Raw genomic sequence first — 26,695 nt, 5'->3', positions numbered from 1 at the left:
GAAATTAAACCTTGCAATCAAGAAAGAGAATTCGTTTAAAAAATGATGCTTCTGCCGAACGAGCCGCAGCTTTTCAACTCGGAAAGCTGGACGAAAGATGTGAGTCTCTTGTTCAAAGGATTAGGAAAGCGGATGGAAATGTTAGTTCCAAGCAAGACTAGATTCCAGCAGTTAGAAATTTCAATTTTGCATTCCGAAATTCCAGAGAGCGCTCGGCCCCCACCGTTGAACAAAAATACCTCTTCTGGTCAATTTATCTCGACCAGGTTTTTAATCATCGACCATATTGACCAGGAGATCTTCTTTCCAACGCTCACATTCAAAGATAAAACGACAGGAGAGAGAATAGAGTGCGTTACCGCTTTTCGTGAATCAGTGGACATACCAGGTATTGTTTTCTCAGGCCTTGATGATCGATCTTCTTCTGACCGTATTTGATGATATCCGATTCGTGAGCTTGACCATATTTGAAATTACACCTATCCAAATTTTCGCAAAAATCTTCGAGGAATTTCGTTCAGCGATGATAATTAACCTCCGTTATCGTCAATATTAGGAGATACAGGATAATCGACGGAAGCTTATTTTCCACGAAAAAACCTCGATCCCCTTATAATGACGATAGCGGATGTTAATTATTATCGACTGCTCGGACGAGCGTATATATATAACGCAAATATTTCGCTGAAGGAAAATTCGGAAAATTTGATTACTGTAAGCACAACGTATTACCTTTCGAGGAACCTGCCGTCAAGCCTAGTTCTACTCCATTCTGTATTTTCGAAATGTTAACGCAGAAGTTTAGAAAATTGCGAGAGAGTAGAAGAAACAAACTTCGAAAACGCCCGTGACCGAAATTGCTACCTCGCTCGCATTCCCAATAATGACACTGAATGGGCGGAAGTTCGATGGCAGAAAATGTACAATTCAAAATCGGAAGAATCGCACAACGACGACAAGCTCGAGTTCAGCAAGGATTCCAAATTCGTGCTGAAGATGTATGCGGATGTGCCTCTCAAAGTGCTTACGGTTTATCATGTTCGTGCGATATTTTACCCATCTGAGGATGACAGGAAACGTCTTTTACGTAGCATAAATAAATTATGGATTAATCGAGTTGCCTCTTTTTCGAATTCATTTTCAAAGTTCTTCTGAAAGAGACCCTGTTCAAAGAAATTCTGGAAGCCTTCACGTGATCGAAGCCAAACAGACTGGGCCAAAAAGTTTGGCCGACGAAAATGAATTGCCTCCAAAGGAAACGCTCTTCGAAGACACTTTAGGATTGCTGTCACAAACGCTGTTGGGAGATCGTTTTGCTGCGAAGTTTTTGCTTTGCTCACTTGTCTCATCGATTTACATGCGCAGAGCTGAAGTCATTCTAGGGCCAATAACACTGAATTTGAATCTAAAGGATACAGCAGGAAAGGCTTAGAATAAATCAATTCTTATTATGGCAATTCATCCGATTCTACGTCTACCGAAAAAGATGTATTTTCAATTTACGCTCCTCACCTGGCAAATAAATTCAATTCCATAACGAGGATGATAAAACAATTATTTTTTCAAAACGTTTCCATTTAGTTATCTATAACTGTCTGCTCAACTAAATTAAATAGACAAAACTGTGGAAGGTGTTCTTGGAAACTCTAGACGCGAGCTCACGTAAATTTCTCGTGGATAGACTTACGAACGTATACGACTTATCAATTTCCCTATGTAGCTTAAAAACGTGACCCTAATTGAACGTGATAAGCATAGCTAAATATAATATAATATATTATCTATATTTAATATAGATAATATAATTATCACGGACTTTAGTCTATCGAGCCAAATCAAAATCAAACATTTATGACAACATCAGAATCCCATACATAAAAATCGCAACTATTCATCGTACGTCTTCTATTAATCTTCTAGTAAGCCCAACTTAAGATTGCGAAAGCTGTTTCATTGGCATCGAAAGAGTTCTCAAAGAAATTGTTCCATCACTCACCACACTACCTCTCTCAATCGATTACCTCAATAAGCGACCATTGGCGCCGACGAAGAACTACGAGGATGAGGAGCTACTTCATTCTGATATTTCTACCCAGGATCGCGGACCGACCTTAGCTCATATCTCAAAGGTGCAGGACTGTCTAGCAGTTAATATTCCATTACCATTGAAACGAAAAATAGGAGCCTTTTGACTGGAAATGCTTTCTTTTCCACTGAAAAAGCTCCTTAGCGAAGGCAAAAATGCCATTCCCCCGCATCGACACCCGCTTTGAGGGAAAATTTTGAATGAAATCCAGCATTTTTCATTTTTAAACGCCTTTCTCGGGTAACGGAAGGTCTAGGAGTCCTAGACTAGGACGAAGTAATTTTCCGAGAGATTGAAAAAAGTGAAAAATCCAGGAGAGATCCAGGAAGCCCTAAAAATCAACAGAAGCAAATTGAAAGTATAAATACTGTGCGTTTTTATCCGTTAAAAAGCCTGGAACACTGATGGTCCTAAATGAATGTGGCATAAGCGCTGGAAATTTGACGCAAGTTGGAATGAAAAATATTGAAACCCTCAAGCTTTTAATTGAAGGAACGGTTTTCTCACGGTTTTTTTTAATAATGATTTTCCAAACGAGACCCTCGGAAGAACAAAAACTTGAATTCGACTACCAGTTCTACAAGAAGGACTTTGAAGTTGATTCAAATTGCCTTGTCATCTCTAAGGGAAAGCCTTTGCTTCCGTTTGGTAAGGAGCGCTTCCGTTTTTTCGCTCGACCAAGTGAACAACTTTAGATTACTCCGTTTTGGTGAAATCAGACATTGACTTGAACATTGAAGAGTACTTTCAGCGATTGCTCGATACTGCCCGGGGCTCCTGTATCTACGGTAATGTACAAACAAATTAGACATATCTTGATTATCTTTAGCAAAAATCCGATCGTACCTTGTTTCTTGCAGATCAAGTCCTTACGAAGTAGGAGACGAGCAAATGGTCCAGAACTTTATAATTGAGTCCAGACGCGCGAACGAAAAACTAGGAGTAAAAGAGCTTCATCAACTTCTAGTGCTCGCCAGGTAAATCGACGAGTCACCGAGCGCAAGCGTCATCAGTATGATTTGGATTTTTTTTTCAAATCTATAATCATTGAGAAGCACTGTGAAATGCCCAAAAGAATAGACAACAAGGCACATTTTAAGACCCGGGATGAAATGTCATAGACCTAAAATTCAAATTTTGGACGAATGATTCGCTGATTCTTCCATGATTTCACCTAAAATAGAATGAGAAAATTTTAACAGATACAATCGTCTCATGATATAACCGGTATATGACAGTCACACTGTGACGTATTGCAAATTTTTGCAGTGATCATTTTTGGGATTAAAACTCTTCATGTTTTATTTCAAGTTTGCTAACACACACTAAATTTTCTCAGGGCACTGGCAATTGGGCGCGGCTCATCAAGCTGCAAGAAAGAATACCTCGAAGAAGCTCGTGAAATGATCAAAAAGCTTCAGGACAGAAACTAGGAGCCTATCTACATGTTTTTCTCACTGTCACAGAACTCACATTTATGTTGTAACACTGCCTCATTTAACTCTTTCATTTTTTTAATTCAAACTGTTTTAGATTGAATTTTAAGTGCTAGGAGTTTTGCTTGAAGAAAGAATGACAAAAGGTAATTTTTGAATAATCAGGAGATTGTATTTGATTCGGAATGTTTGAAAGTAAATGTACAATGATTGAAAGGAGAGTGTTAAGTGAAAGAATCAGTTTTGTAGATTGTTTAGTAAATGATTGAGTTGCTGGGTCGGAGATATGCGTTGCAGCAGTTCAATTCTGGGTTGAGAATGATCTTGCATTTCATGACGGTTTTTTGGAAACTAGGTCGGTTTTGGGAGACGACTTCGTCGCATTTGTTGCAGACATCGAAGTTGCAAACAGATGATTTAGTGATTATTCGAGAGGCGGTTGTGATTTGCATAAGAGCGAAGATGAGAGCGAGGAAGTTCATTTTTATGTTTTTGTGGTTGTTTTGTTATGCCTTCTAGTCTCGCTGACGGTCTTTTTATAGCTGCTGCCGAAGTATGATTTGGGGAGAGCGCTCTTGGGCGCACTCACTTGAGGCGCTCTGGTTTGACCAAAGAAGATCTTTTTTACCTGATACGCAAAGGATAGGCGGACCACGTAAAAGTAGATCAGCGCTAAAGAGCTAGACAAATTCAAAAAAGGAAGGGCGAAGACGATCCACGGTCTACGATGGGTTGGTACTGGGGAGGTGACTACTTTCGCTGCTCCAGCTACTTCAGGAGCGGATAAACTTGAATTGAATAAGTGAATGAAGATCAACTCGAATCAAGGAAGAGTAATCTTATTTTCTATTTGATTGCAGTGTCGTCTTATCCGATAACAAGGCCTATAAAGGCTTCAACAGGGACTCGTTTTATGTACGTTTCTGTATTGTTCATCTTCACTTCTTTATCTGTCTTCCTTCTGTCTGATATTGTCAAGCAAAGGTACATCAAGGCCAAGCTTAACAAAGGTCTATCACTTAGATTTTTCGATGCATCATTCGTCTGCAATACATTCGTGGAAGGTTACAGAAGACCTTTTTCGTTTCATTGCGACGATCTTACCGCTCCAGCTGGCATCTACAGAATCTTCTTCAATTTGTCATTCTTTCATCTCTTGCTTCTCGTCATAACAGTTGGCACGAAAACGAATCGCTCAGTCTCTGCCCGTCTGCACAATGGATTTTGGTTTTGGAAGTCGGCCCTTTTGCTTGTGAATTTGTACGCAACGTTCAAGGTTAATATTTCACCGGCGATGAATGTACTGATGATAATTGGAGTCGCCGGCGGTTGCGCTTTTCTAATTATTCAATTATTCTGGTTCGAGGGATGATTATCGTCTGATTTAATCTAAAGTTTTAATTATTTAATGACATTTGATGGAAAATGATCATATACACCGGGAGTAGTTAATCCACACCTTCCAGAGCACGAGATATCCGGGTTACTGTAGCCATCGATTTTCTCCTAGAAATAATCACCAAAAGCCTCTATGACTTGGCGACAAATGTTGCCCTCAGCTGGGAACTAGCAGCTATTGAACGCGGATACCACTGGAATCTTCTTATTTGGACGCTTTCCCTCCTTTTTTCAGGAACGAGTGACTTACTTCGTGATTCACGTCATTCATTTGAGATTACTGCTATTAGCGACTGAAAAGGATTTAAAAAGAACGCGCTGAACTTTTTGGTTTCATTTCAGTCCATTTCAGTTTCCGCTCTAGGTTCGATAAAAATATACGTCAAAAGAACACGTGAAAAAATAATTGAAATTTGTCATTACTTTACCAGGGATCTCCATTTGTGCGTACGTTCTGATGTTCCACATCTTCACAAAAAGCTCCGACGGAAGGACTTGTGTCTACAACGCGACTATATTCGGAGTAAACGCGACGTTAAGTCTGGTTTCCGTCTTAGTTTCTTTCTTATATCTATCGTAAGGGCGATCTTATAGATTTTATTAGTCTGATATTTCTTTTTTAGGAAAACTTCCTCATCTGGCCATGAGTTCGAAATATTAGCGGAAAAATCCATAGAGAGTTATGAAAATTACTAAGTCAGACGTACATTGTTGCGTAAAAGTGAGAACTTAACCTTGTCTAAACCATTCGAGAAGACTCCACTTCGAGTCTGCGATAGAGAGGATATGCGGCAAATCATATGCCTGTCTCCTCAGGGATAACCTGCTTCCTGGGCAGATAACAACCCAGAAATGAAAATATCGCGATTTCGCAAGCATAACTCATTTGAACTCGTCTAAGTGTTTTACAATCGTCACTTCTCACCCTTTACGTAACATTTCTGGTTGGTACAAGTCTCAACTCCTATCCGAATAAGGATAAGTCTGAGTCCTGCCGGGATTTCACCTTCGTTGAGAAAATATTAAGCCAACAGGATCGGTGCACTGGTCGACGCGAACATGTAATTTTGTCTACGGCTGTGATTCATAAACGATTTTAACAGATATATTGTGTCTGAAGGCCAGACAGAAAATTCTCTTAGACAAAGACTGATAAAGGCTTATAATCCAGCCCCTTTTAACTAGAATTTCCACTGCATCTCTAAAAAGAATCCGTCTCGTTCATCGGGTTACATCAGTCCGAATGAAAGTTTCTTTGGCGCGAGAACTGTTTCTGCAGAGGAAGCACTCGTCTTCGAAATCGAAAATATTGTCAAATGGTTCTCCATCTTCATAGCGGTACTATCCGGTTGCTACAGCTCTGTGATAAATGTTGCAAAGTTCAATGAGTTCCTGACGATTCCATCGCGCCCAATGTTTTTGGATTGCTCAAACAGATGTGTCTCAAGGTACAATTTCGACTCTTAAAGCAAGTAAGAGAATCCGATTCAGACCGAAGACACCGGAGGAAATTTATGCGCCTTACATTGACGATGAAAAGAACAGCTTCAAGTATACATACTGGCATTTGCACTTTGTATTTATATGCGGCTCGTTCTATATGATGGTTACTTTGACAAACTGGTTCGACCCCGCCGCATCTGAAAGATTTCGTACGGACCAAATGGACCATATTGGTATGTTGTATCGATAGTATATAACTAACCTATCAAGGCATGTTGTCGTATGTTTGAAGTAGAATTTGCATTATTTGACTTTTCTTTCATAGCTAATGGTTCTATGTCGATCTTCTGGGTTCGTGCTTCTACGGCATGCGCATGTCAGCTTCTTTCTTTACTGACGATAATCGTAAAGGAAGGGCTCTGGAGATTATATCTTGACCTACAATTCTGTCAAAGACACTAAAGTTGGTCCGGGTTGAACCGGTTCTACGGTGAGATATAATGGTGATTCATACGAACCATAAAAATCGACAAAAAGCCATTCCAAGCTCTACTACAAAAACAGTTCTTTGACACCCCGATGGAAATGGTTTTTACATATGGGATTCATACTTTAAAGTATAAAATTTATAATAAAAAATATAATCGATAATAGCCTATCATTGATGGGGGATTATATACCCCTTTAATTTATTTGTTATTAACATTGGAAAATCTTGCTTTATCGCTTGTTCACAATTATAAATTAAAGAATCCTCTCATACTCAGCCCTCTACAAAATGCCACCAATACTTCGATTCCACCCACAGAAAATCCAACGGCCTCATGAATGTCCATCAAAATACGTCACTTCTCGATCATCCGGCGGCATTTATGGAAACGGGCTCTTATAAAGGCTCGAATCGGTGAATTTAGAATTTATTACTCAATAAATAAGAGAATCTCTAGAACAGCTGATAAGTTGTTTATCAGATGAAGGATGAAAATCAGTTCTAAGCGGCATGGCAGGGCGCGAGGTGGTTAAGGAAACGGCTTTGAAAACTTCCTTCATTTTTGTTTTACGTTTTTGACATAACGATGTTACAGCAATCTGCAGTAATATAGGAAAGTTCTAGGAAGGATGATCGGTTTTCACAGATGTCATCTGTACTCAGAGTACTTGCTGTCAACTGTCAGTCTGGTTGACGTAACCTTTCCCATCGCTCCCAGCAAGAAATCTCCATTACGGAACTTCCATATTTACTTCTTATATTGTGAGATTTTTATAACCGTTAAAAGTGCGCGCTAGCCAAAGTAGGAGAAGGACGACGAACAAAGAAGAAGGATGGAAAACGAGTGTCCTTGAATAATCTCAATCGTCAAACTTCTCCAATCACAAACGTACTGACCGATACAAGTCGTACTAATCTAGGTAAATTCAACTCACTCTTTAGCGCTTCTTAATGGTCAAAAGCATATGTTTTGGGTAAACTTGAACGGGCCTTTTGTTATGTCTAGGGGGTGCACAGTGGGAAAATCGGCAAATTTAATAGTACATGTATCTATATTGTAACCTTACAAATAGATTGGTTTTTATCTAAGGATCATTTAGTTTCATTACAAGAAAACCCAAAAAGCACATTTTCACCCCTAAAATCACGTGACAAGGGTAGACAAAACATACTTTTGCCTGTAGAAAAAAAGTGCCAAAAGGTTACCTCGTAATTTTCCACCATATAAAAGAGCAAATCAAGCGCTTTCAAGTGATAGTCATATGATCTTGTGGTCTCGTGAGGAAAAAATTCTAGAGCCGATTTTCTGTCAAAATCCTTCACTTTTGGCCAAGGGTGGGCGTTCGAATCCCGACGATGACATTTTTTTTTCAAGCCGTTTTTTCCAAAAAAAATGATCAACACTGATCATGTGATCTAGGGTGAGTCTTTTTTTGTCCTCCGGAGGACTTTTCTGGTGGAAGAGTGCTCCTGGAAGGAGAAAATTTTCGACAAATTTTTAATTTCGAGCCGTTTCAGCCCCATTCCTTCATTTTTAATTTTAAGGCTTGACGGCCCTTCGGGCCGTTTCAGCCCCGTTCCTTCATTTTTAATTTTAAGGGCTTGACGGCCCTTCGGGCCGTTTCAGCCCCGTTCCTTCATTTTTAATTTTAAGGGGCTTGACGGCCCTTCGGGCCGTTTCAGCCCCGTTCCTTCATTTTTAATTTTAAGGGCTTGACGGCCCTTCGGGCCGTTTCAGCCCCGTTCCTTCATTTTTAATTTTAAGGGCTTGACGGCCCTTCGGGCCGTTTCAGCCCCGTTCCTTCATTTTTAATTTTAAGGGCTTGACGGCCCTTCGGGCCGTTTCAGCCCCGTTCCTTCATTTTTAATTTTAAGGGCTTGACGGCCCTTCGGGCCGTTTCAGCCCCGTTCCTTCATTTTTAATTTTAAGGGCTTGACGGCCCTTCGGGCCGTTTCAGCCCCGTTCCTTCATTTTTAATTTTAAGGGGCTTGACGGCCCTTCGGGCCGTTTCAGCCCCGTTCCTTCATTTTTAATTTTAAGGGGCTTGACGGCCCTTCGGGCCGTTTCAGCCCCGTTCCTTCATTTTTAATTTTAAGGGGTTTTTATGATGATGAAAATGATCAGTGATCATCAGCGATCAATTTCATGCATAAAAACCCTGATATAAATCGGTAATTTTAAGGGGTTTTTATGATGATGAAAATGATCAGTGATCATCAGCGATCAATTTCATGCATAAAAACCCTGATATAAATCGGGTTTGAGAAAAATGGCATTTTGACCTCAGGTGACCTCACGTGACCTTCGATGACCTCAAGTCACATGTTAAAATGATCAGTGGATCTCAGGCTTTCCATCGATGTATCATTCATCCCTTTAAGAGGATGATAAAAAAATCGATTTTCCCACTGTGCACCCCCTAGTTATGTCGATTAATTCTATCGTTGTATATTCAGGGCGCAGTAGCGTCAACTGGCAGAGTAGCTCTTCCTGGCCGCAGAATTCGAAACGATTCGGTGCGAACAAGTACCGGTTGAATCGAGCCCAGCAGAATCAGCAAGAGACGGATGAGAATTCGATGCGGGAAATGGCCTCTATCGCCAGCCAGAATGGTCTTCCTTTTCGAAGTAACAAGCCGCAGTACAAGAATCACGTAAGTTTCTCAATACTGCTACAAGAGAGTTATCAAAAATAGCAATGGTCGACGAAACGAGCTCATCGCGGGGCGACAAATGCTAACCCGGCTCTAAGATTTTACAATCAGCAAAATAAGAAAGAGGACTACTCCAATAAGCATTATAAAGGTATAGTCATTTCAAATTGCCTAATTCTATTCGCGCTTTTTAGATATTCACCATGTGCATAAAGCGACTCATTTGGACAGCTCGACCACGCGATTGAGAACATTTGACTGCAGGATGATTAACACGGCACTCCCCAGGTTTCCTTCAAGGTTTTATTTGAGCCTAACAGTAATTTCAGTCGATCATTAAATCTCGTCACGCGCCATGGGCAACCATCACTGAGAAACTCGATAGGAAGTAAGTGTTGTTCTACGCGGTGTATTTCAAGAGAGACAGACAAAATATCTTATTGACAATAAGTTATTGTGATCTTGATCGTTTCCACTTGTTTACATCATGTTTTTAGCGTATGTACTCGAAGGCTCTGAGCGATTTATATATCTACGAGAAAATCTTCTATTCGATTCAACGATGCGAGCCCGTCCTCCATCGCGAGAAAAGTTTGTCTTTGCCTCAGACTCTGGTCGGGTCATCAACGATGCTCTTACCAATAAGGTACCACAACTATCATTCATCAGCATTCCTTAAATTGTTTATTAGATTCCAGCGACTCGCCCACCACTGTTCTTCCGGGATCTGTACACGAAGAAAGCGTATCTGCGGCCAGAAATTTCTCCCAAACATGACGACTTGTAAATATCGAATAAATACTTTTCTTTTCTACTTGGATTATTTTTCGTGTCTCGACAAGCTCTCAACCAACTCATTTAACATTTATCCATCTGCGCGCCCGGGAACTTATTAGGAGTTTCAAGAAATGACGGACTCAGTTTATGCGACGAAGTTGTGTCTGGCACGTGTAGATCTAAAAAGCGCGAGACGAATTTCGCATCTGCCCTTGACTTTTCCATTTTATTTCATTATTACTTTCCCCTTAACTTCAGAATGCTGCACCGGGCATTTTCTCGAAGGATCTTAGCTCGAGCATCAAGTGGAAATCCCTCGAGCAGGAAAATTCCACTTGCGACTCGTTTTGGGATTGTTGGATTCGTTGCGGGCTCAGTGTATTTCATGCATTGGTATGACGAGGAGCTTAAAAAGGAAAAGCTCAAGCAGGAGCGAGAGCAAAACTTGTGGAATAACACACAGCAGTACAACATTGGGAGGAATGATTGGACCCTTGTTAACTGTCGCGACAACTCAGGTTCTATCGCAAATGCGTTTTCATCATTGAAATCGTGATATTCTAGTTGTAACGAAAGAAAATCTAAAAGGAAAATGGCTCCTAATGTATTTCGGTTTCGCCCACTGTCCAGACATTTGCCCCGAAACAATGGAAAAAATAATGGACATCAAGGAAATCCACGATCACGCGCGAAAGAAGAATGCAGATCTTCCAGATCTTGAGCCTGTCTTTGTCACAATCGATCCTGAGCGAGATACTCCCGAGAATCTTGCTTATTATCTTGAAGGTAGAATATTAATTCTCATATTATGTTAGAATATTAATTTTAATTAAGATTATCCGTCCTTTTTGGGTCTTACTGGTTCATCGAAGCAAATCAAGCAAATGTGCAAAAACTACAAGATTTACTTTAGGTAAATTTGCTCGTAAAACTTTCGCCAAAAAAAAAAATTCTAGCGTTGGACCTAAAAGTGACGAGGGCGAGTATCTCCTTGACCACACGATTGTCATTTATCTAATCAACCCGAACGGCGTTTATCAAAATCACTTCATGAATCGACAAATGCCACCGGAAGACATGCATCCAGTTATTTTGCAACAGATCGATTTGTTTAACAAGTTTAATACAACTTCAATATAAATGTGCAGCTTGTTTCAACTTTGCATTTATAGTCCCAGATCTGTTAGTTGTAGCTCACACATTTATCGAAGTGGCAGAGTTAGAGTGGTCGCGTTCGTAGGAGAATAGTGCAAGGACCATGCGGCATGGTCCATGAAACGATCATTGGAATACGTCACATACCGTATAAATTATACGGTATAATATATGCCGAATCGTCATAATGACGATTGTAGGAGGCTTAATTTTCGCATTCTATTTTAGGTGAAATCATCGAAGAATCAGGGAATCACACGTTCAACATTATTATTTTAAATGTATGACATGTCTTCCTGAGTCTTCCAATGAGCCTTGCTTTCTGGAATTTTTTGAGCATTTCACAGTGCTTCTCAAAGATTAAAGATTTGCAAAAAGAATCCAAATCATACTCATGATGCTTGCGCTCGGTGACTCGTCGATTTACCTGGCGAGTACAAGAAGTTAATGACGCTTTTTAACTCCTAGTTTTTCGTTCGCGTGTCTGGACTAAATGATGAAGTCCTTGACCATCTATTCGTCTCCGACTTCATACGGCCTTGATCTGAAAGAAATAAGGCATGATCGCTAAAGATAAACAAGATATGTCTAATTTGATTCCACATAACTGCAGTCTATGGTCGTTAGGCACAGGAGCACCGTATCGAATAGAAAATTTGATCTTTCTGGCAGTACATTTGGAAGTTATTACGATCGTTATTACAGGTGTTTGAATATCCATTGCCGTAAAAATTTCTCGCTCTTCAAGTTGAAGTGTTGAACCCATCACCCTTGCATTCTTTCCGATTCAGGTAAAAAAGATCCTCTTTGCTTCACCCGGAGCGCCTCAAGTGAGTGAGTCCGAGAGCGCTCTCACCAAATCATACTTACGCAGAAGCTATTTAAAGGCCGTCAGCGAGGCTAGAAGGCATACCACAACAACCAAAAACAGCTTAAAAATGAACTTCCTCGCTCTCTTCTTCGCTCTTATCCAAATCACAAGCGCCTCTCGATTCATCACTAAATCATCTGTTTGCAACTTCGATGTCTGCAACAAATGCGACGAAGTCGTTTCCCAAAACCGACCTGGTTACCAGAAAACCGTCAGCAAATGCAAGATCATTCTCAACCCAGAAATGAACTGCTGCAACGCTTATCTCCGACCCAGCAACTCCATCATTTACTAAACGATCTGAAAAGCCGCCTCTTTCACTTGAACTCTATTTATAACCATTGTACATTTACTTGCAAACATTCCGAATCAAATACAATCTCCTGATCATTCAAAAACTACTTCTTGTCATTCTTTCTTCAAGCAATCACTCTCCGCGTTTGAAATTCTTTAAAAACGAATTCGCTCTTATTGTTTGACAAATGGACAAATTGGTGAATGAAATTTAGAATTTGTTTATTTCAGTTAACCTTAAGCGTAACGGATGTTTTGGAATCATCTTGAGTACTAGAAAGAGTGTAACAAAGAAAAAAGAAGTGAAAGTCAACCTTCGAGGCTTCATTATTAATAAACTATTATATTGTCTAGATTTTTATTCGAAGCCTCATCGTGAGTCTATCACGAAGGCATTTGCCTTCGTCTGCTAGATGAATGTACTAAGATACATGTATGTTGTCTGTGGATTATTTCGAAACAGTTGCAGTGCACAGTCCTTCCTGATGACTACACTGTAGATATTTAAAAACCCGGATTATGTAGTATGATGATTCATACTGATGTGGAGAAGCTCGGTGACTCTTTGATTTATCTGGCAAGCACCTTGTTCTGTAGTTCCTTACTCAGAACGCGAAAAGGTTCTTCTTTCGTTTTCCATTTTGCGTGTCATGAATATGCTTCAGGATAACACCTGAAATAATTTTGTGCGTTATTTCTGATGCTTCATATTTTGACAAAAGTTAAGACTGGCGGACTGTCGTCTATAAAGCAACCTTATTTGGAGAAACCGCGACAGTTGGCCTCTTTCCGTTAAGCTTTCCGTCTTATACCTATCGTAAGGGAATTCGTATATTTTTAAATACGTTTTTCCTTCTTTCGACAGATAAATTTAAGATCAAGAGAGAGGACTTCAACATAAATTTCCAGCTTTGTTTCTGTTTATTTCAACCACAGTGTTGAAGAACTTTAAGGATCGTAAATTATCTTAATTTAGTAAATGTGGTATAATAAGAGTTAGATACAATAGTATTTACAGATATGAGAAATATTTTTAGGCAGATTCTAACAGCTCTACTTTAACGTCTTGTTTCTTTGGCGGTTTTGGCTTTCTTCTCAGAATATTCGGCCGGCGGATTTTCACGGGTGTTGCAGGTGCACTGAAGAAGACTTAGGAACGAAAGAGGATGAGGTGAATAGATGAAACCTTTTAGATTGGCTTGACGCCGGAAACTGGGCACTTTGGAGAAATTGAGAGGCAGTGAGTGGAGCTTGAATAATTGTTGGAGGCGTTGGAACTCTCTTCTGGGACAGGCGAAATTTTCGGGACGATTTGTGTTTCTTCTTCTCTTGGCGAATTATCTTGGTCGGGGAAAGTAAGGGCAGCAGGAGTTTGATCCAGAAGGCGGTTCAGGCACTCCTCTCGTTGATGAGCTGCACATTGGCGTTTGTTGAAGCTTCCAAGCACATGTTGGTAAAGACTGAAAAAGATTTGATTGGAAAGAAAGAGCTTTGCCTCTTCTACCTTGTTCTATCATAAAATACTCGCCCGCATTGATTCAAACAACAGGGAACAGGAATCGGGCAAGCAAGAGGCTTATCCTCGGTCGCATTTGGCAAAACATGGAGCAGAGCGTGATTCTTTACGCTCTTTTCAAACTCGGTCTCGTTTCCGCAAGCCAAGCATTCCGTCTTCCTCACCCCTCGCTTATCATGCTTTCCGCCGCAACGCATCAAATGTTCGACCATGCGCCATTCGTCGTTGAGCGAAAAGGGATCTTTGAATCCCTTGCCACAGTAGCCACATTTGTTCATTTTCGCGACAGTATTGTGATAACAACTTTGCCAGTGAAGTTTGAGCGATTCCGTCGTGTAGCCGTCACTCGCGAGAAAGATGGCACAGCTTTGGAGGGATAAATATAATGTTCATATTCTACATTAATACTCTATGGTAAATTCCACAGAAAAAGAAGCGTTAGCGATAGTAAACAACAAGATGTTCTTTACGGAAAACCACATCTTGGCATCCGTAATTTTTATCAAAAGATACTTTATCCCTGACAAGAAGGACACGTGGCTCTCCCATGGCATATTTTGTGTAGAAACATTTCTCCTTCTTCGTGCGATAGAAAATGGCAGTCTGCGCAGTGGACACCATTTTGGTAATGGTAGAAAAGATGATTTACATAAGTCATCTTACTAAAGAACATTTGGTATCTCATTCGTTTCAAGGGTAATTTTTGTCAAACCTCTTGTATCTTTCTGGGCAGTAGAAGCATCTGTAAAAGAACTTTTGACCGTCAATATGATCCGGGATGACATGTGAAGCGCAATGTCTTCGGAAATAACTATATTCCACGGAGGGCATCATGTTGGAAAAGTCTTCATTGCAAATCCGGCATTGACGTCTCTCTTTTCCCTTGTCCGCGATGTAGAGGGCTAAAATTATCCACAAATTTAACCTCCTCTGTACGTGTCTCTGCTACGTTACCTTTTCCCCGAACAGTTTCTATTTCTTCCTTTTCACAGTGAAGAATGTGTCGCAGACGTAGCTGTTCTGAATCGCCCGTTAATTCCATTCCGCAGATTCCACACTGAAGAATGGTTACATAAATTACTTTGAGGAAGACTAGTTCGACGGCAAAATCTTTTTTCCATACCGTGTCGACAACGCATTTGTGACTCTTCGCGACAGAATTTCCAATATGAAAACCTCCCTCATCATCATCTACTGCTTTCTCATCGACGTTGTGGATTTTGTTGCAGCGAGAGCAGTATTCTCTACCGGTGAGATCCCATTTGAAGTTCCAGTGGTCCGTTCCGCTGATTTTCATCAGCCCCGTTACTTTCAGGCTTGAGTCTTCTCCTGGCCTCATCTTTTCCCGCGGGTCTGGAGTTTTTACTTCGAGCTCGGGCGGAGAGGTTATGACGGGCTGGCTCAGCTGGGGATGAAGAGCCGTTGACGCGATTTTGTCGGACTTGTCAGAATCGGTTGATGTTTTTCGAACTCCATTAACTTTGATCTTGACTGGATTTCCTATGGCGATTCCTTGAATAGCTGCTCTAGGTTTCGGCAAGATAATCCGCTTTTGCTGAGGACTTCCATCCAGCGCAGATGGCACTCCATTCCGCCGTGGCATTGGCAGGATGCGGCTCGCTAAATTGACATCTTGTGCTGATGGCGAATTCGACTGGAATTGTGCTGCAGACATCAGTGTTGATGACGTGCGACCAGCTTGAGCTCCGTTGGAAATCTTAGGTCTCTTCGCTCGTTTCTGCAGGATTGATGGCAGGCGGCGAGTTTTCTTTGGCGTCGGGGCGACAGCTGCCGTCGGAGGAGGGTCTTCCGCATATTCAAGCTTCACGGCGACTTCGTCATCGCCATATTGGGGGGTATTTTCGATTTCTTCGATGACTTCGACTTTTACTGTTTCATCTTCGATGAGCGTTTTGACATTCTCCAGCTAAATATAGAACTAATTGCATTTTTTTGCTATTCATAAAGAAAAATATAAAAAGATAAAGAGAGAATAAAAGATTATAATGCACTTAATTATAGCAATGATATAAAATTATATTGAAACATACAGGAAGAGCATCATCCATCGTTCGCCGGAAAGGATTTCTCTGATACCCCGCTTATTGTACTGTAATTTTATGAATTTGGATGTCCCCGAGGGAGTTGAATATTGATTGCGCGGCCTGGCGATTTCGGGATCGCGCGTCGCCTTTCGCGCTTATCCAATCAGAGAAGCTCATCCGAAAGCGCTACCACACATTCACGAGCTCTGCAGAAAAACCATAAGTTATTGTCGATAAGGTCAAAATTTTAAGAAATTTTATACTGGGAAGTGAACAATAGAAACGATATCTAATGTTAAATTGCTTAACTTTACAGTCCTAAATTACCAATAGTTCTTCACACTTTGATTAGTGGGGCTATCACCCCCGGGATGTACCTTAATCTTAGCGAAAACATGAAAAGGTACCAAAATAAATTTATTTAGTTACTACAGTTTCTGTTGTACAGAATTCTCAGTAAATTTATCCAGTGATACCAGATTCCTCTAAGACTCTAATTGTTTCTCATGTTTATTTTTCGCAAGAGGAAAGATGTTCGCCATTTGCCCTCGTGGTTTTCCTTTTGTCGACGCTCCAAAATTACAGGAAAGAATTGTAAGAAAACACCGAAAATAGCCTCCTCGTCTTCCAGAGATCTTACGAGCTCTTACATCTTTCTCGGTCACTCTTTTAGGGAATGATCAAGAGTATATCATAAAATCAATAAATGATTATTTTTACAATAACAAAATCACGTTTTAGAAGGCTCGAGAGCGTTAACCGAGAATAGCGAGAAACGAACCCGTATTTCCGTCTCATAAATGGCGAGGGTCTTTGACTTGGAGCTCCTTATTCCTCCCGACGCAATTGGATGCGATAAGATGAGGGTTCTTCTTTGATTTCTAGCTTCAAAGTGCAACAAAAATATTGAACCATGTTGAAGGAAAGAATTCATCTTGAAGGACTGACCATTTGCCACAGCAAGATCTTTATATCCACGAACGCCTCGATCGGTTACCTTTTTGATGGAAGCAAACTTGTCGCCAAGAAACATCTCGGAATCCGCAAGCCGCTGAAAAAGGTTCAAGCGCTAGACGAGTCCCGTGTCCTGATCCTCACGACTGACGGAGTTCTCTCTATTCTGGACATTGATTCCTTGACTATTATAACTGGCAAACAGAGTCAACTGACAAACGTTTCCGATTTCTACATCAATGCTTCGGCGACGAATGGAAGCTCGCTTGATGTTGAGATTTTTATCGCGATTCAAAAGAAGAAAGCAGCTGCTTTACTTCGACTTTCTCCGAGGTAATCGTCGTTGATTTCAATAAAGAGTCAATGTGCTTCTCAATGCTAGCAATTCAATAACGCCACTCTACGAGTACAACTTTCCAGAGCCGCCAGGAAAAATTGTCTGCCACAAGTCATCGGCGTTGATCCAATTTCCGACTCACTATAAGCTACTGGATTTAAATTCAAAGAACCTTACTCCTCTCCTCAATTTTTCTGAGAAGGATGCTCCTATAGCTACGGGATAAGAAAACAAATTTTGTGGCGTAAGAAAGATATTTTTATCTAGATACTTTTTGCGCGGAACTCGATTGAATGTCAGACAATCCAGTTACGGCAGAAATTCCAAAAGACGACTCACTTAGTCTGACATTGAGCGTCACCGTCAACAGATACCAGCTCGTAGCACCATTTATGATTTATCTATTTTTTGATTCCGTAAAAAAGCGGTCTTTGCTGAGGATGATAGCTTCATTCTATCTGGCCCAGGGCGCCTTGGAATCTTCATCTCTACTGATACTGGTGCCCCCACGAGACCACCACTCCAATTTGACTCGACATCCGATTTCATCGTTTCCATTGGCAGTAAATTATGCGCTGGAGGAGGAACGGTATAATCTCGTGATCATGATTCTTGAGCCCTCATTCACCAGCATAACTTTTAACATTGATCTTTACAGTGTAAAGTTTACACAACAGGGTCAAGCGATTTCAACATCGAATAAATTTACACTCTAAATTCGCTTTCAAACCGAGACAAACCGAATAAAGGAGAATTTTTAACGGTCTATGAAGAAGAGTCTGGAGAGGGTGAAAGCTCAGATCTAACTCAGAGACAAATCCTCCCAATACCGGAAATCCGAACTCTTGCGTTTTCCGAAAGCGGGAGAATACAACTTTGCGCAACTAGAGATGCTGTCTATTCACTTTCCTCCTTGCCAGGCTGTTCGAAAAAATAGTGATTTATCGATGATTCTATAAATATGGAAGATTTTCAAACAAATTTTTAACCAAATCAACAGCCCGAGAAAGCCATTTTACAAAATCTGTTTCCATCTTCTCGAAAATAACTGCGTGGAGGAAGTGATGGCGGAAATTTTGAAAGCTCGGGAGACGTCTCCCGCAATGTCCGAAGACGATATTAATCTCTGGACCAAGAAAATTCTTACTTCCGCCGGCTTTGTTTCCATTTCTATGGGACGATTCGATGAAGCCAAGACGTTCTTTGGTCAGTGTGGCATAAATTTCGAGGAAATCTCGAGGACGCTGATGAAATACGGCAAGATTCCATCCAGCCATCTGCAGATTAAGGACGCGGAGGTTAGGTTATATTATGAAAAGCGAGAATGATGACGAGTTCATTCAGCCTATCGAGGAAAAATTCTCAAAACGAGTAGCTTCAGAAAACGCAGTCAAATATTTCATGCTGAATTCAATCGACACTTTCACTAAAACGAGTTCCTCCCTCATTTGCGATGTGTACCTCGAAATGCTGATCAATCAAAAGGATACCAAAGTCCTATCTCGTGCAATAGATGAGATTTTCTTCTCGGGAATTTCCATTTCTTGGGACTTTTTACTTTCCCTGTTTCAAGATGGCGACCAGGACTTGGTATTTCCGCTAGGTAGAGCTACTTGATTATGAATACGAAGAAAAAGGTAGTAGATGTATAAGGCCGGCGTATATTTGGCTGCGTTCCAGGCACTTCAGTCTAGTCTTCATTCAAAAAAAATTATAAATTTTCGAAGAAGGAAGTAAATTTGTAGCTTCTTAAAAAAGCAAAGATACTTTGGTTTTCCGGCGACCATGAAAAATCACTGAAACGACTTCTTCAAATAATTTCTGAAGACACGAAAGAGAACTCCCTAAGTCACGAAATCGAAGATTTCATCAATTTCATCCTTTCCCAAACAAATGATCCGTCAGTTCTTGAGACCTTCATTTCGTTTTTGGACGAAATCATCGTTGTCAGCCCCGAATTGGCTTTCCGAGTTATCAAGGCTACCGATGTCAGCGATCAAGTTGTGATGAAGAAGATCACAAAGTCAAGAGCTCTGAAAATTCGTTACTTGGAACATCTTGTTGAGCAGTCGACAACAAAAAAGTTCGTGTACGAGGAACTCCTCAAAGAGTATTACAAGGGAACGGTTAGTCGCTTGTACAGTTAGATAATTCCTAGTTAGGAGTTTCTCCGTTTTCTCGGATTAACCAAAAAAGGAAAAAGATTTCAAGAAGTTTTTACATTTGACGGAAAACCCTGAAACTTGGAAATTCGTTCGAGCAAAGAAATTGATGGAATTGGACTTTGGCACAAGTGTTCATGGCTTACTGGCCAAGTGTAGCGTTTTTGGCGAAGTCGGGGAAAGAAAATTAACGTTTCAGGAAGAGATCGAAGACCCGGATATTATCTTTGGTGGAAAGACTGACAGCTTTATGAAACTTCCCCCAAAAAATTCTTATTCTATTTTTGAGTAATTTAGTGTAGTAAATTCTTTGATCAACTTTACGCAAGCCTCTCATAAACGGCGGATATTTCGAAGAGCTTGAGGAATTTACTTTCAGAAGAGGCCCAGATGCGTTAACGGAACTAGCCGAATATCTTCTGGAAAATGACTTTCCTCAGACAGTCGACTTTCTCGGTAAAAGTTTGCTTCCGGTCGGAAATGAACATCTTACTGCCCATCATATCTTCGAAAGACCATCTTAACTTGGTTTCATATTAAGGCAAATTCGGAAAATATATCGACGGAAAAGCGATATTGAATCTTCTTCCAGCTGATGCTCCGATCTCCAAATATTCCAAAATCATGAGGGCCATATCTGCAGCTTCTTCTCATCGATCCAAAATTATTCAAACGCAGAATGCTCTTCTGGTAGTTTTATCTCACTTAGAACATGGTTATAGTGATTAAGACGGAGACATTGCTCACAGTAATGGAAGACATAAAGGACAAAAATATTATGCTCGAAAGATCAGAGGAAAACTGGAGGAATAACCAGTGCAAAGTGTCCGGTAAAAGGATACAAGATGATTTCTATCTTTATCCTAAAGGGTGAGTCTCCACAAGTCTACAAGCACATCTGGCTATACTTGTGGATCCCTGACCCTAAAAAAGGAAACTTAATTTTCCCTAGATATGTTTGCCTACCCTCAGCTGCCGCCTCACCCTTCGTATGCCCGTTGTCCGGAACTCTTCTCTCTTCTTTAACAGCTGCCGAAAAGTCATAATAAAAATCTTTTCAAACCTTCAAATTTTATTCTATTTTCGAGTAGACAGCAGTGTTATCATGTATTAAAATACGGTTTTTACGTCAAATACTGCGAATGGGTGGAAGCGACACGTGAAGATCTTCACGTGAGCAGTAGGATATCCGAATTTGTGTAGAGAAAGGAGATTCCATGGAGGAGCTAATTCGCCAATCTGTCAGCTCTTGCGTTAAGAAACTGTGGCAATGGAAACATATTTTATCATCCTATCGATATCACGAGGACTGTCTCTCCGCCAGTTCATTCGTTTCTGTTCGATTTTTGCTTGAAGCAAAAATCAACGAAGATTCCAGAACACAGATACTACTACTATAGTCTATAGTACAATATTTATAACTACAAGAGTAGATTTGAAAAATCAGACTGCGAAGTGTAATTAGCGCAGAATATTTAAGGAGGGCGTTATTTGAAGTGGCGTCTCCTCGAATTGAACCTAATTAATGCCGACAGCCTTAATTAACTTTTGCAATTGCAACACGATGGCACGGAAAATTCCCTTGGAGAATGAAAGCGACGATATTGTTTTCTCAGAGAATATGAAATCGAAGAAAAATGAGCAGTGTTTTGAAAACGTTCAATTTTTGGGGCTTGTCTTCTGCTGGTTCGGATCTATAATGGGTGTTTTTGCTTGTCTTCATGAACGGTGCAGATTTTTTTAAGGATTTTTGTCAAGCAAGGAGTTAAAATATGCATCTGACTTTTCAAGCCCTCGTGGACGGTAGAGCGACATTTTAAAAGCGATGATTTTGTAGATGATCATCTGAACTCATCAGTAAAACCATTTCAAATTGGCTATAAAGGTACTTTCATTTTTGTTATGTTTTGGTTTAATCCCGGCTTTAGGTCTTTGGGAAGAATGCGTGTGGAAAAGTGAGATCTCGAATTTCGCCTGCTCGTCTTACATACAGGGGTAACATATGAAAAATGACAGGCACGAAAATGGAAGACCATTTTTTATCGCTCATTTTTGTTTCTGATGGGGTAAATTTACTAACACGAATAACAACTGAAAAACTAACTGACCACTGCTACGAAAAACCAAATGGTTTTCGCGACATTAAGTAACCTTTTTCGTATTTATAAGTAGCTTTGTTTGATAGAGATGAAAACTGGAATACATATGTCATCCTTGGGAATAGATCGAGCTCAATTCTTCCTCTTGTCAATGTGGTATTGAAAGGTAACAGCGTTTTGCGAACAATTCTTGCAGTGATTATTTAGCCTGTCGATCGATGGTCATATGGTACGTTCGAATAATATATTCATCTCCAACACATGGGAAATGTTAAAACAGAATTCATAAATAATAATTCAAGCTTTATCATCCTATCCGCATTTGGAGGCGTGCTCAGCATGGTTGGTATTCAAAATGAGCAGCTTGCAATTGAAGGAATGGTTTTTTAAATTTCGAATGGGCATTGCCCTTGAATATATTTTATATTGAAATATATTTTTATACGACCTTGGCTGTTCAATATGCGGAAAAAAGAATCAAATTCAAGCGACGCAATATCATCCAAATAAAAAATATCTACGAAGAAAAAATATTTTGATCTTATTGAGGTAGATCAAGGCTTAACCGTCAAGCTTTATGCTAATCTTGATAATAAATAAATTATAAATGTCGTGGATGAGTGCGGTTATCGTGGAAAATTTTATGAAAAAATGTAAATATAATCCTCCCTAGTGGAACAATAATCATCGCTTCTTCCATGATGATGTCTGTGGCCTGCCTTTGGTACTCAAGGTTAGCTAGGAAAGATGTTTAATCTCGTTCCCAAAAGAATATCATGATCGCGTGATTTGATTCCATGATCTTTGCATGCTTCATGAATGTCTAGGAATAGAGAACGCTTGTCTGAATTAATTATTAAAGCATGGAAAACAGATACGAGGCTGAAGAAAATAAGCACGAGCACGACGAGGGAATCGAGGCTAAATTCGCATTTGGAAACGGGTTCTTCGCAGGACTCGTTGCAGCCGGAAGCACCTTCCTCAGTGCTCTCAGTAAGCTTATGATGGTTTTTACTGCATTTACAAAAAGTTTAGTGATTATTCGCCCGTATGATAAAAGCCAGGAGCGGCTGCCGACGCCAACTGGCACAGATGAAAAGGTACACGTGTTCAGGCATGGAGTTTTCAGCATCCCTTTCCAATGGGTCAGTATAGAAAGCGACCTCCTTGATCAGTTTATAAGGAAACCGTTCAAAGCTGTAGGAAACTCATGAAAAGCTTTTCTGGCGGTGACTGGGAGCAAGATGTGGACGAATCTGGTAGCTTCACTTTTCCAGTCTGACTGTTCTACTAAAAACTTCAGATCTCGAGCCCGCAACATCACTACCCTGGATACTTTCAACGCACTTCCATCAACGCTGCGAGCAGCAAAAAACGCCGTTTTGAAAAATGGTAGTTTGTATAAAAATATATTTTCTGAAATATTATATAAAATAAAAACTGTACAGGGTATTTATGCATAACGATTTTTAAACAGTTAGCGTTTCGAGGATTTCTTTCTCGAGTTTGAGATAGTCCTTGAATTCGCCCTCGAGCTCGTCGTCCTGGATGTTTTCGAGCATGTCTGCATCGGCAGCTAGGGTTAGATTTTCCGACTCTTCTTCGTGATTTTCGGTTTCGTCAAAGTAGAGTATTCTTTGTTCTTCGCGATTTATATATCTGGGGAAACGATATTTATAAAAGATCATGACAAGCAAGACTTACCCATGTACTGATGACTTCTCGTTTTGCGTCGGGTGTCGCAAGTTCCAGGGCAGCTCCAAAATGTGCAGAGTTCCGCAAGAGTCACTCACTGCGAGTAAGTGTAGCTTCGCGTTGATGATCGAAGCGGTAACGTCTGTGATAGCCGCAGTGGTTACGTTTTGGACGACACTTGGCTCGTGAGTCTTTTCCAGCAAATCCCAAACCTCGATGTTTCCTTCGTCGGTGGCCATAAGGATGAGACCTGGACGTGTGGGAGACCATTCGCCTGCTGTATATTTTTTATCGTTGGACTGAAATTGTTGTTGATTTCCGAATCAAAGATAAGACGAATTACATGAACAGAAAGTAGCGGTATCTTTGCAATAGTGGCATCATCAGACTCTTTCCAGATGGAAAAGTTGCAGCCGCCGACTGTCAATAGAACATCCTTGAAAAACGGGCTTCGTCTGACGCATGTAATTGACGATGAATGAGTCGGATTGAGAAGGAGAGGAGGAGGAGCACCCATTTTTCCGGAGTCGCCGTCTTTTACCAACTTTATTTTCGTCCACAGAACGTCACCATCTTGCGTCCCGATAAAGATTTCAGGCTTGGGGAAACCATCTTCTCCGGAAAAGTCGAAGCATATTCTAAAGGGAACGGATTAAGAGAGAGAAGCTGGAAATTTTTTCACCTGGAAGGACGATGGCACCCATTTTCGCCCTTGCTAAGAGTTGCTTTCAGGAGTGGTTTCCAGACAAGATTAAGATGTGCCCAAGGATCGATCTCAAGAGGATCTTCTGCACCTGGCTTCTTTTTCTTCAACTGCGTCATGGATTTTTTCACCGGTGGAGGTCTCAAGTCCCAGATTGCGTATGAGCCATCTGAGGAGGTCGTAAATATCTGAACCGGCTCTTTGTCGGCGACTTTTTCCCAGACGCCATTTTTGGTCGCTTGAAGGCCAGCTGGAACCCACTGAATATAAAGTTCAACATCTGTAGGCATAGGAAAATATATTCACATTTATCTGCGTGACAGCTCCTTTGTGTCCATTTTCAATCGAGGAAACTGCCTTCCACATAATAATTGGAGTCTCTGGGCCGACTTTTTCGCCAAATAGAGATGTTTTTTTCTTCGACTGGGCTTTTTCTTGGACGAGTCTTTCCTTGTGCTCGGCGATGTCCCAGATGACGATTTGGCCATTTATGCATCCTGCAGCAATTAGATTTGGGTTTGTCGGGTTGAACTTAAATTTTTGTAAGAAATTGAAGGAATTTAAAGATGTACCTTGAAACAATAGACATCAGCGGGCGCCTCCAATAGGATACAAGGGTGAATTGGATCCTGGAAGCTCCAAATAAGAATAAGCTTGCGACTGAGCAAAAGCTTCGGCGCCTTCTCAATCCGCTCGTATAGCGAATATCTCTGCGCGCAGGAAACGGCGATAATACTCTTGATGTGGGGATGCCATTCGACAGCTGTCAAACGCTTGTCCTTTGAGTACATGAGATCGGTGAAACTCTGGTATTCGCGCAAGTGCCCGTCTGACTTGGAACCAAAGCCATCATCTTCGTCGCCCAATTCCGCCCATGGATCTGAAAGAGGATATTAACAATTCGCCTTATTTGGTGTTTAACAAATGTTGAAATTAGTATGACGGGTGTGATGTAAATAAGATAAAGTTTTCTATGCTCTCGGACAATCCAGTGCTCATCTACTGACGATATTTACTGAAAGGTATTCATGGTCAATTCTGACAGACATCCTTTCAGATTACTTGAGTATTTTAATGATCTGAGAGACTAAATTATACCCAAATGCCCTTGACCAAGGGCCTTCAGACATGAAAATTATGCTTAGTCAAAATCAACAAATAATTACCATCAAACACATTGACCAGCTCATTTTGCTGAAGCGCCAGGTTCACCAGCGGAATCACATTTGCAAATTTCTTTTCCAGCTCCTCATTGGACACGACTGACTCGGTCCGAGCTTCGTACTGACTCCACTGGTTGCGCATTTCCGGGCAGAAAGTTTGCGTTTCGCCTTCTGTCTTCGTTTTAACTGATTGGATTGCCATGTCGTGCAGCATTCGATGTGTTTGATTCGGCCGCGATTCTTCTGCCGCTACATTTAGAATTTCGCCATTTGATGTGCTAAAATTTGTATAAAAATACGAAAACTTCATCTTTCTTGAGTTACCTGAAGTTAAATTTCTTGCCGAAATGTTTTCTTTTTCTTGAACAGCGGAGATTAATCAATGGTCGTTCATTTTTAACCCGAATTTCTTCGATCTCCTTTTCTGAGCCCATGGAAATCCACGGTCTTGGTGAAGGAGGTCGATACACGAAAACTTCGTTGGATTCCTCGGCCGCAGCACCTGGTCCAGCTTGCCCTATATCGCCAACGGGAGCTCCATCCTCCCCAAGTTCCATACCAGGATACAAAACGGTATTCTTCGCCTTTTCCGTCATACACAGGTAAAAGTTCTGCCCGTATAGAAACTCAGCATCCATCACAACTAGGATTTCTTCGCAGTCCGAATCGATGAAGCTCTTCTTGAATGGCTGAAAATCGGACACAGCGGCACGGGTTTGGATATCTTTGAGGAATACATCTTTTGGAATGAGCTTATGCGGGTTTTCTTCGGTTACGTGCTCGTCGATGACGCATTCGATGATTGTCTTTTAACACATTTTAGAGGTTTTTAGAGGAAACTGAAAAGGTCCTACATCTATAAGAAAAATCGTCACTTCTAAATGTCAGACGGCGAATGTGCGAAGATAGCAAAACGGAGAGGAAATACCTAGATTAGGCAATATATGTATCTGGCCAAGCGACAAATGGCGGAGAGACGTGATATTCTCAGAGAAAACTAAAGGCCATCATTTTTTTCTCTAATCTAAAGTTCAGACGCTCAGACGCTGAAATCGCAGAAGTTAAGCCTCACATATAAGTTATATGATATAACGGAAATCGAGTTGTTTATATTTGAGCAGCCTTCGCCCAAGCGAGAAATGTCAGCTAGACGGGAAATTCTTGAGACGATCCAGCTACTATGAATATCCCTTCTATTTGGTTTTCGACTTACTTGAGTTGGTCCAGTGATCAAAATCGGCAACACTCCATCAGGAACCTCTTCGTCCGCCATTCTAAACATAGAAATACAGCCATCTAAGCATCTATCAAAAATAAATATGTTTAAGGTGGTGAAGTATAAAAATAAAATTATATGCGCGTTACAAAATTACAGGTTATGTTACAAGAAAATCGTAAAATAAGAGATAGAGGAATG

The 26,695-nt window shown here is 40.7% G+C and overlaps 8 protein-coding genes and 1 long non-coding RNA gene across 10 annotated transcripts; 7 read left to right on the top strand and 2 right to left on the bottom strand.

Annotated features, from left to right (window-relative positions):
• The first annotated feature begins 20 nt into the window (after positions 1-20).
• LOC145698068 (uncharacterized) lies at positions 21-2,192 on the top strand. Its single transcript, XM_081775274.1, has 4 exons — positions 21-124; positions 206-388; positions 806-1,087; positions 1,936-2,192. The coding sequence occupies exons 1-4, from the start codon at positions 43-45 to the stop codon at positions 2,190-2,192; spliced, it is 804 nt and encodes a 267-aa protein (XP_081631400.1). The 5' UTR covers positions 21-42.
• LOC145698034 (mini-chromosome maintenance complex-binding protein-like) lies at positions 1,159-3,592 on the top strand. The gene is made up of 7 exons (XM_081775240.1): positions 1,159-1,896; positions 1,936-2,096; positions 2,479-2,578; positions 2,636-2,734; positions 2,782-2,874; positions 2,916-3,063; positions 3,426-3,592. The coding sequence occupies exons 3-7, from the start codon at positions 2,491-2,493 to the stop codon at positions 3,517-3,519; spliced, it is 522 nt and encodes a 173-aa protein (XP_081631366.1). The 5' UTR covers positions 1,159-1,896; positions 1,936-2,096; positions 2,479-2,490; the 3' UTR covers positions 3,520-3,592.
• An 810-nt stretch (positions 3,593-4,402) lies between these two features.
• Positions 4,403-5,566, top strand: LOC145697250 (uncharacterized). Its single transcript, XR_014133863.1, has 4 exons — positions 4,403-4,506; positions 4,546-4,881; positions 5,049-5,496; positions 5,544-5,566. It is a non-coding gene; the product is annotated as an uncharacterized LOC145697250 (long non-coding RNA).
• A 1,661-nt stretch (positions 5,567-7,227) lies between these two features.
• LOC145697249 (uncharacterized) lies at positions 7,228-10,321 on the top strand. Its single transcript, XM_081774427.1, has 9 exons — positions 7,228-7,267; positions 7,311-7,387; positions 7,641-7,773; positions 9,311-9,507; positions 9,550-9,658; positions 9,702-9,795; positions 9,837-9,895; positions 10,005-10,153; positions 10,199-10,321. Exons 2-9 carry the CDS (start codon positions 7,364-7,366, stop codon positions 10,292-10,294), a joined length of 861 nt encoding a protein of 286 aa, XP_081630553.1. The 5' UTR covers positions 7,228-7,267; positions 7,311-7,363; the 3' UTR covers positions 10,295-10,321.
• Positions 10,322-10,519: 198 nt separating this feature from the next.
• LOC145698067 (cytochrome c oxidase assembly factor SCO2-like) lies at positions 10,520-11,424 on the top strand. Its single transcript, XM_081775272.1, has 4 exons — positions 10,520-10,802; positions 10,849-11,070; positions 11,119-11,197; positions 11,241-11,424. Exons 1-4 carry the CDS (start codon positions 10,544-10,546, stop codon positions 11,422-11,424), a joined length of 744 nt encoding a protein of 247 aa, XP_081631398.1. The 5' UTR covers positions 10,520-10,543.
• Positions 11,425-13,506: 2,082 nt separating this feature from the next.
• Positions 13,507-17,270, bottom strand: LOC145698604 (uncharacterized). 2 transcript variants are annotated; one of them, XM_081775811.1, is made up of 7 exons: positions 17,163-17,270; positions 15,244-16,047; positions 15,075-15,177; positions 14,833-15,022; positions 14,109-14,782; positions 13,791-14,064; positions 13,507-13,743 (listed from the first exon to the last, which is right to left on the bottom strand). In XM_081775811.1, exons 1-5 carry the CDS (start codon positions 17,196-17,198, stop codon positions 14,635-14,637), a joined length of 1,281 nt encoding a protein of 426 aa, XP_081631937.1. In that variant the 5' UTR covers positions 17,199-17,270; the 3' UTR covers positions 13,507-13,743; positions 13,791-14,064; positions 14,109-14,634. The 2 variants fall into 2 exon arrangements, with proteins under 2 accessions (XP_081631937.1, XP_081631938.1); XM_081775812.1 differs by lacking the exon at positions 17,163-17,270 and adding an exon at positions 16,172-16,461.
• A 2,385-nt stretch (positions 17,271-19,655) lies between these two features.
• Positions 19,656-20,688, top strand: LOC145699378 (uncharacterized). The gene is made up of 5 exons (XM_081776647.1): positions 19,656-19,817; positions 19,948-20,074; positions 20,160-20,308; positions 20,349-20,488; positions 20,571-20,688. Exons 1-5 carry the CDS (start codon positions 19,728-19,730, stop codon positions 20,662-20,664), a joined length of 600 nt encoding a protein of 199 aa, XP_081632773.1. The 5' UTR covers positions 19,656-19,727; the 3' UTR covers positions 20,665-20,688.
• Positions 20,689-21,182: 494 nt separating this feature from the next.
• Positions 21,183-22,831, top strand: LOC145698066 (uncharacterized). The gene is made up of 9 exons (XM_081775271.1): positions 21,183-21,275; positions 21,410-21,503; positions 21,547-21,613; positions 21,804-21,883; positions 21,925-21,946; positions 22,020-22,266; positions 22,391-22,450; positions 22,580-22,710; positions 22,753-22,831. The coding sequence occupies exons 1-6, from the start codon at positions 21,183-21,185 to the stop codon at positions 22,105-22,107; spliced, it is 444 nt and encodes a 147-aa protein (XP_081631397.1). The 3' UTR covers positions 22,108-22,266; positions 22,391-22,450; positions 22,580-22,710; positions 22,753-22,831.
• A 276-nt stretch (positions 22,832-23,107) lies between these two features.
• LOC145698542 (dynein axonemal intermediate chain 3-like) lies at positions 23,108-26,551 on the bottom strand. Its single transcript, XM_081775747.1, has 9 exons — positions 26,492-26,551; positions 25,603-26,084; positions 25,282-25,556; positions 24,688-24,995; positions 24,422-24,646; positions 24,095-24,375; positions 23,756-24,050; positions 23,422-23,711; positions 23,108-23,376 (listed from the first exon to the last, which is right to left on the bottom strand). Exons 1-9 carry the CDS (start codon positions 26,549-26,551, stop codon positions 23,187-23,189), a joined length of 2,406 nt encoding a protein of 801 aa, XP_081631873.1. The 3' UTR covers positions 23,108-23,186.
• Between the last annotated feature and the right edge of the window lie 144 nt (positions 26,552-26,695).

This window comes from Oikopleura dioica, chromosome 2, assembly GCF_907165135.1.
Source record: "Oikopleura dioica chromosome 2, OKI2018_I68_1.0, whole genome shotgun sequence".
Classification (NCBI taxonomy): domain Eukaryota; kingdom Metazoa; phylum Chordata; class Appendicularia; order Copelata; family Oikopleuridae; genus Oikopleura; species Oikopleura dioica.
Note: the sequence above shows the minus strand (reverse complement) of the source record. Positions and strands in the feature narration are given on the sequence as shown.

What these genes read in the sequence shown, in the direction of transcription:
- LOC145698066 (XM_081775271.1), top strand. Translation starts at nt 21,183, where the DNA reads ATGGCACGGAAAATTCCCTTGGAGAATGAAAGCGACGATATTGTTTTC. An exon ending in ATGAGCAGTGTTTTGAAAAC is followed by an intron (nt 21,276 to 21,409) that starts GTTCAATTTTTG and finishes TGACTTTTCAAG; the next exon opens with CCCTCGTGGACGGTAGAGCG. An exon ending in TGTCAATGTGGTATTGAAAG is followed by an intron (nt 21,884 to 21,924) that starts GTAACAGCGTTT and finishes GTGATTATTTAG; the next exon opens with CCTGTCGATCGATGGTCATA.
- LOC145699378 (XM_081776647.1), top strand. Translation starts at nt 19,728, where the DNA reads ATGGAATTGGACTTTGGCACAAGTGTTCATGGCTTACTGGCCAAGTGT. An exon ending in AAAGAAAATTAACGTTTCAG is followed by an intron (nt 19,818 to 19,947) that starts GAAGAGATCGAA and finishes ACTTTACGCAAG; the next exon opens with CCTCTCATAAACGGCGGATA. An exon ending in TTCTATCTTTATCCTAAAGG is followed by an intron (nt 20,489 to 20,570) that starts GTGAGTCTCCAC and finishes AATTTTCCCTAG; the next exon opens with ATATGTTTGCCTACCCTCAG.
- LOC145698542 (XM_081775747.1), bottom strand. Translation starts at nt 26,551, where the DNA reads ATGGCGGACGAAGAGGTTCCTGATGGAGTGTTGCCGATTTTGATCACT. An exon ending in TGATCACTGGACCAACTCAA is followed by an intron (nt 26,085 to 26,491) that starts GTAAGTCGAAAA and finishes ATGTGTTAAAAG; the next exon opens with ACAATCATCGAATGCGTCAT. An exon ending in TACCGCTACTTTCTGTTCAT is followed by an intron (nt 23,712 to 23,755) that starts GTAATTCGTCTT and finishes CAACAATTTCAG; the next exon opens with TCCAACGATAAAAAATATAC.
- LOC145698067 (XM_081775272.1), top strand. Translation starts at nt 10,544, where the DNA reads ATGCTGCACCGGGCATTTTCTCGAAGGATCTTAGCTCGAGCATCAAGT. An exon ending in TAACTGTCGCGACAACTCAG is followed by an intron (nt 10,803 to 10,848) that starts GTTCTATCGCAA and finishes GTGATATTCTAG; the next exon opens with TTGTAACGAAAGAAAATCTA. An exon ending in TCTTGCTTATTATCTTGAAG is followed by an intron (nt 11,071 to 11,118) that starts GTAGAATATTAA and finishes ATTTTAATTAAG; the next exon opens with ATTATCCGTCCTTTTTGGGT.
- LOC145698068 (XM_081775274.1), top strand. Translation starts at nt 43, where the DNA reads ATGATGCTTCTGCCGAACGAGCCGCAGCTTTTCAACTCGGAAAGCTGG. An exon ending in TCTCTTGTTCAAAGGATTAG is followed by an intron (nt 125 to 205) that starts GAAAGCGGATGG and finishes CCGAAATTCCAG; the next exon opens with AGAGCGCTCGGCCCCCACCG. An exon ending in TGACAGGAAACGTCTTTTAC is followed by an intron (nt 1,088 to 1,935) that starts GTAGCATAAATA and finishes GCCCAACTTAAG; the next exon opens with ATTGCGAAAGCTGTTTCATT.
- LOC145697249 (XM_081774427.1), top strand. Translation starts at nt 7,364, where the DNA reads ATGGCAGGGCGCGAGGTGGTTAAG. An exon ending in ATTAACACGGCACTCCCCAG is followed by an intron (nt 9,796 to 9,836) that starts GTTTCCTTCAAG and finishes CAGTAATTTCAG; the next exon opens with TCGATCATTAAATCTCGTCA. An exon ending in ACTGAGAAACTCGATAGGAA is followed by an intron (nt 9,896 to 10,004) that starts GTAAGTGTTGTT and finishes TCATGTTTTTAG; the next exon opens with CGTATGTACTCGAAGGCTCT.
- LOC145698034 (XM_081775240.1), top strand. Translation starts at nt 2,491, where the DNA reads ATGGTCCTAAATGAATGTGGCATAAGCGCTGGAAATTTGACGCAAGTT. An exon ending in CCTCAAGCTTTTAATTGAAG is followed by an intron (nt 2,579 to 2,635) that starts GAACGGTTTTCT and finishes GACCCTCGGAAG; the next exon opens with AACAAAAACTTGAATTCGAC. An exon ending in CCGGGGCTCCTGTATCTACG is followed by an intron (nt 2,875 to 2,915) that starts GTAATGTACAAA and finishes GATTATCTTTAG; the next exon opens with CAAAAATCCGATCGTACCTT.
- LOC145698604 (XM_081775811.1), bottom strand. Translation starts at nt 17,198, where the DNA reads ATGTTTCTTGGCGACAAGTTTGCTTCCATCAAAAAG. An exon ending in ACAAATGCGTTGTCGACACG is followed by an intron (nt 15,178 to 15,243) that starts GTATGGAAAAAA and finishes ACCATTCTTCAG; the next exon opens with TGTGGAATCTGCGGAATGGA. An exon ending in TGCCCAGAAAGATACAAGAG is followed by an intron (nt 14,783 to 14,832) that starts GTTTGACAAAAA and finishes AATGTTCTTTAG; the next exon opens with TAAGATGACTTATGTAAATC.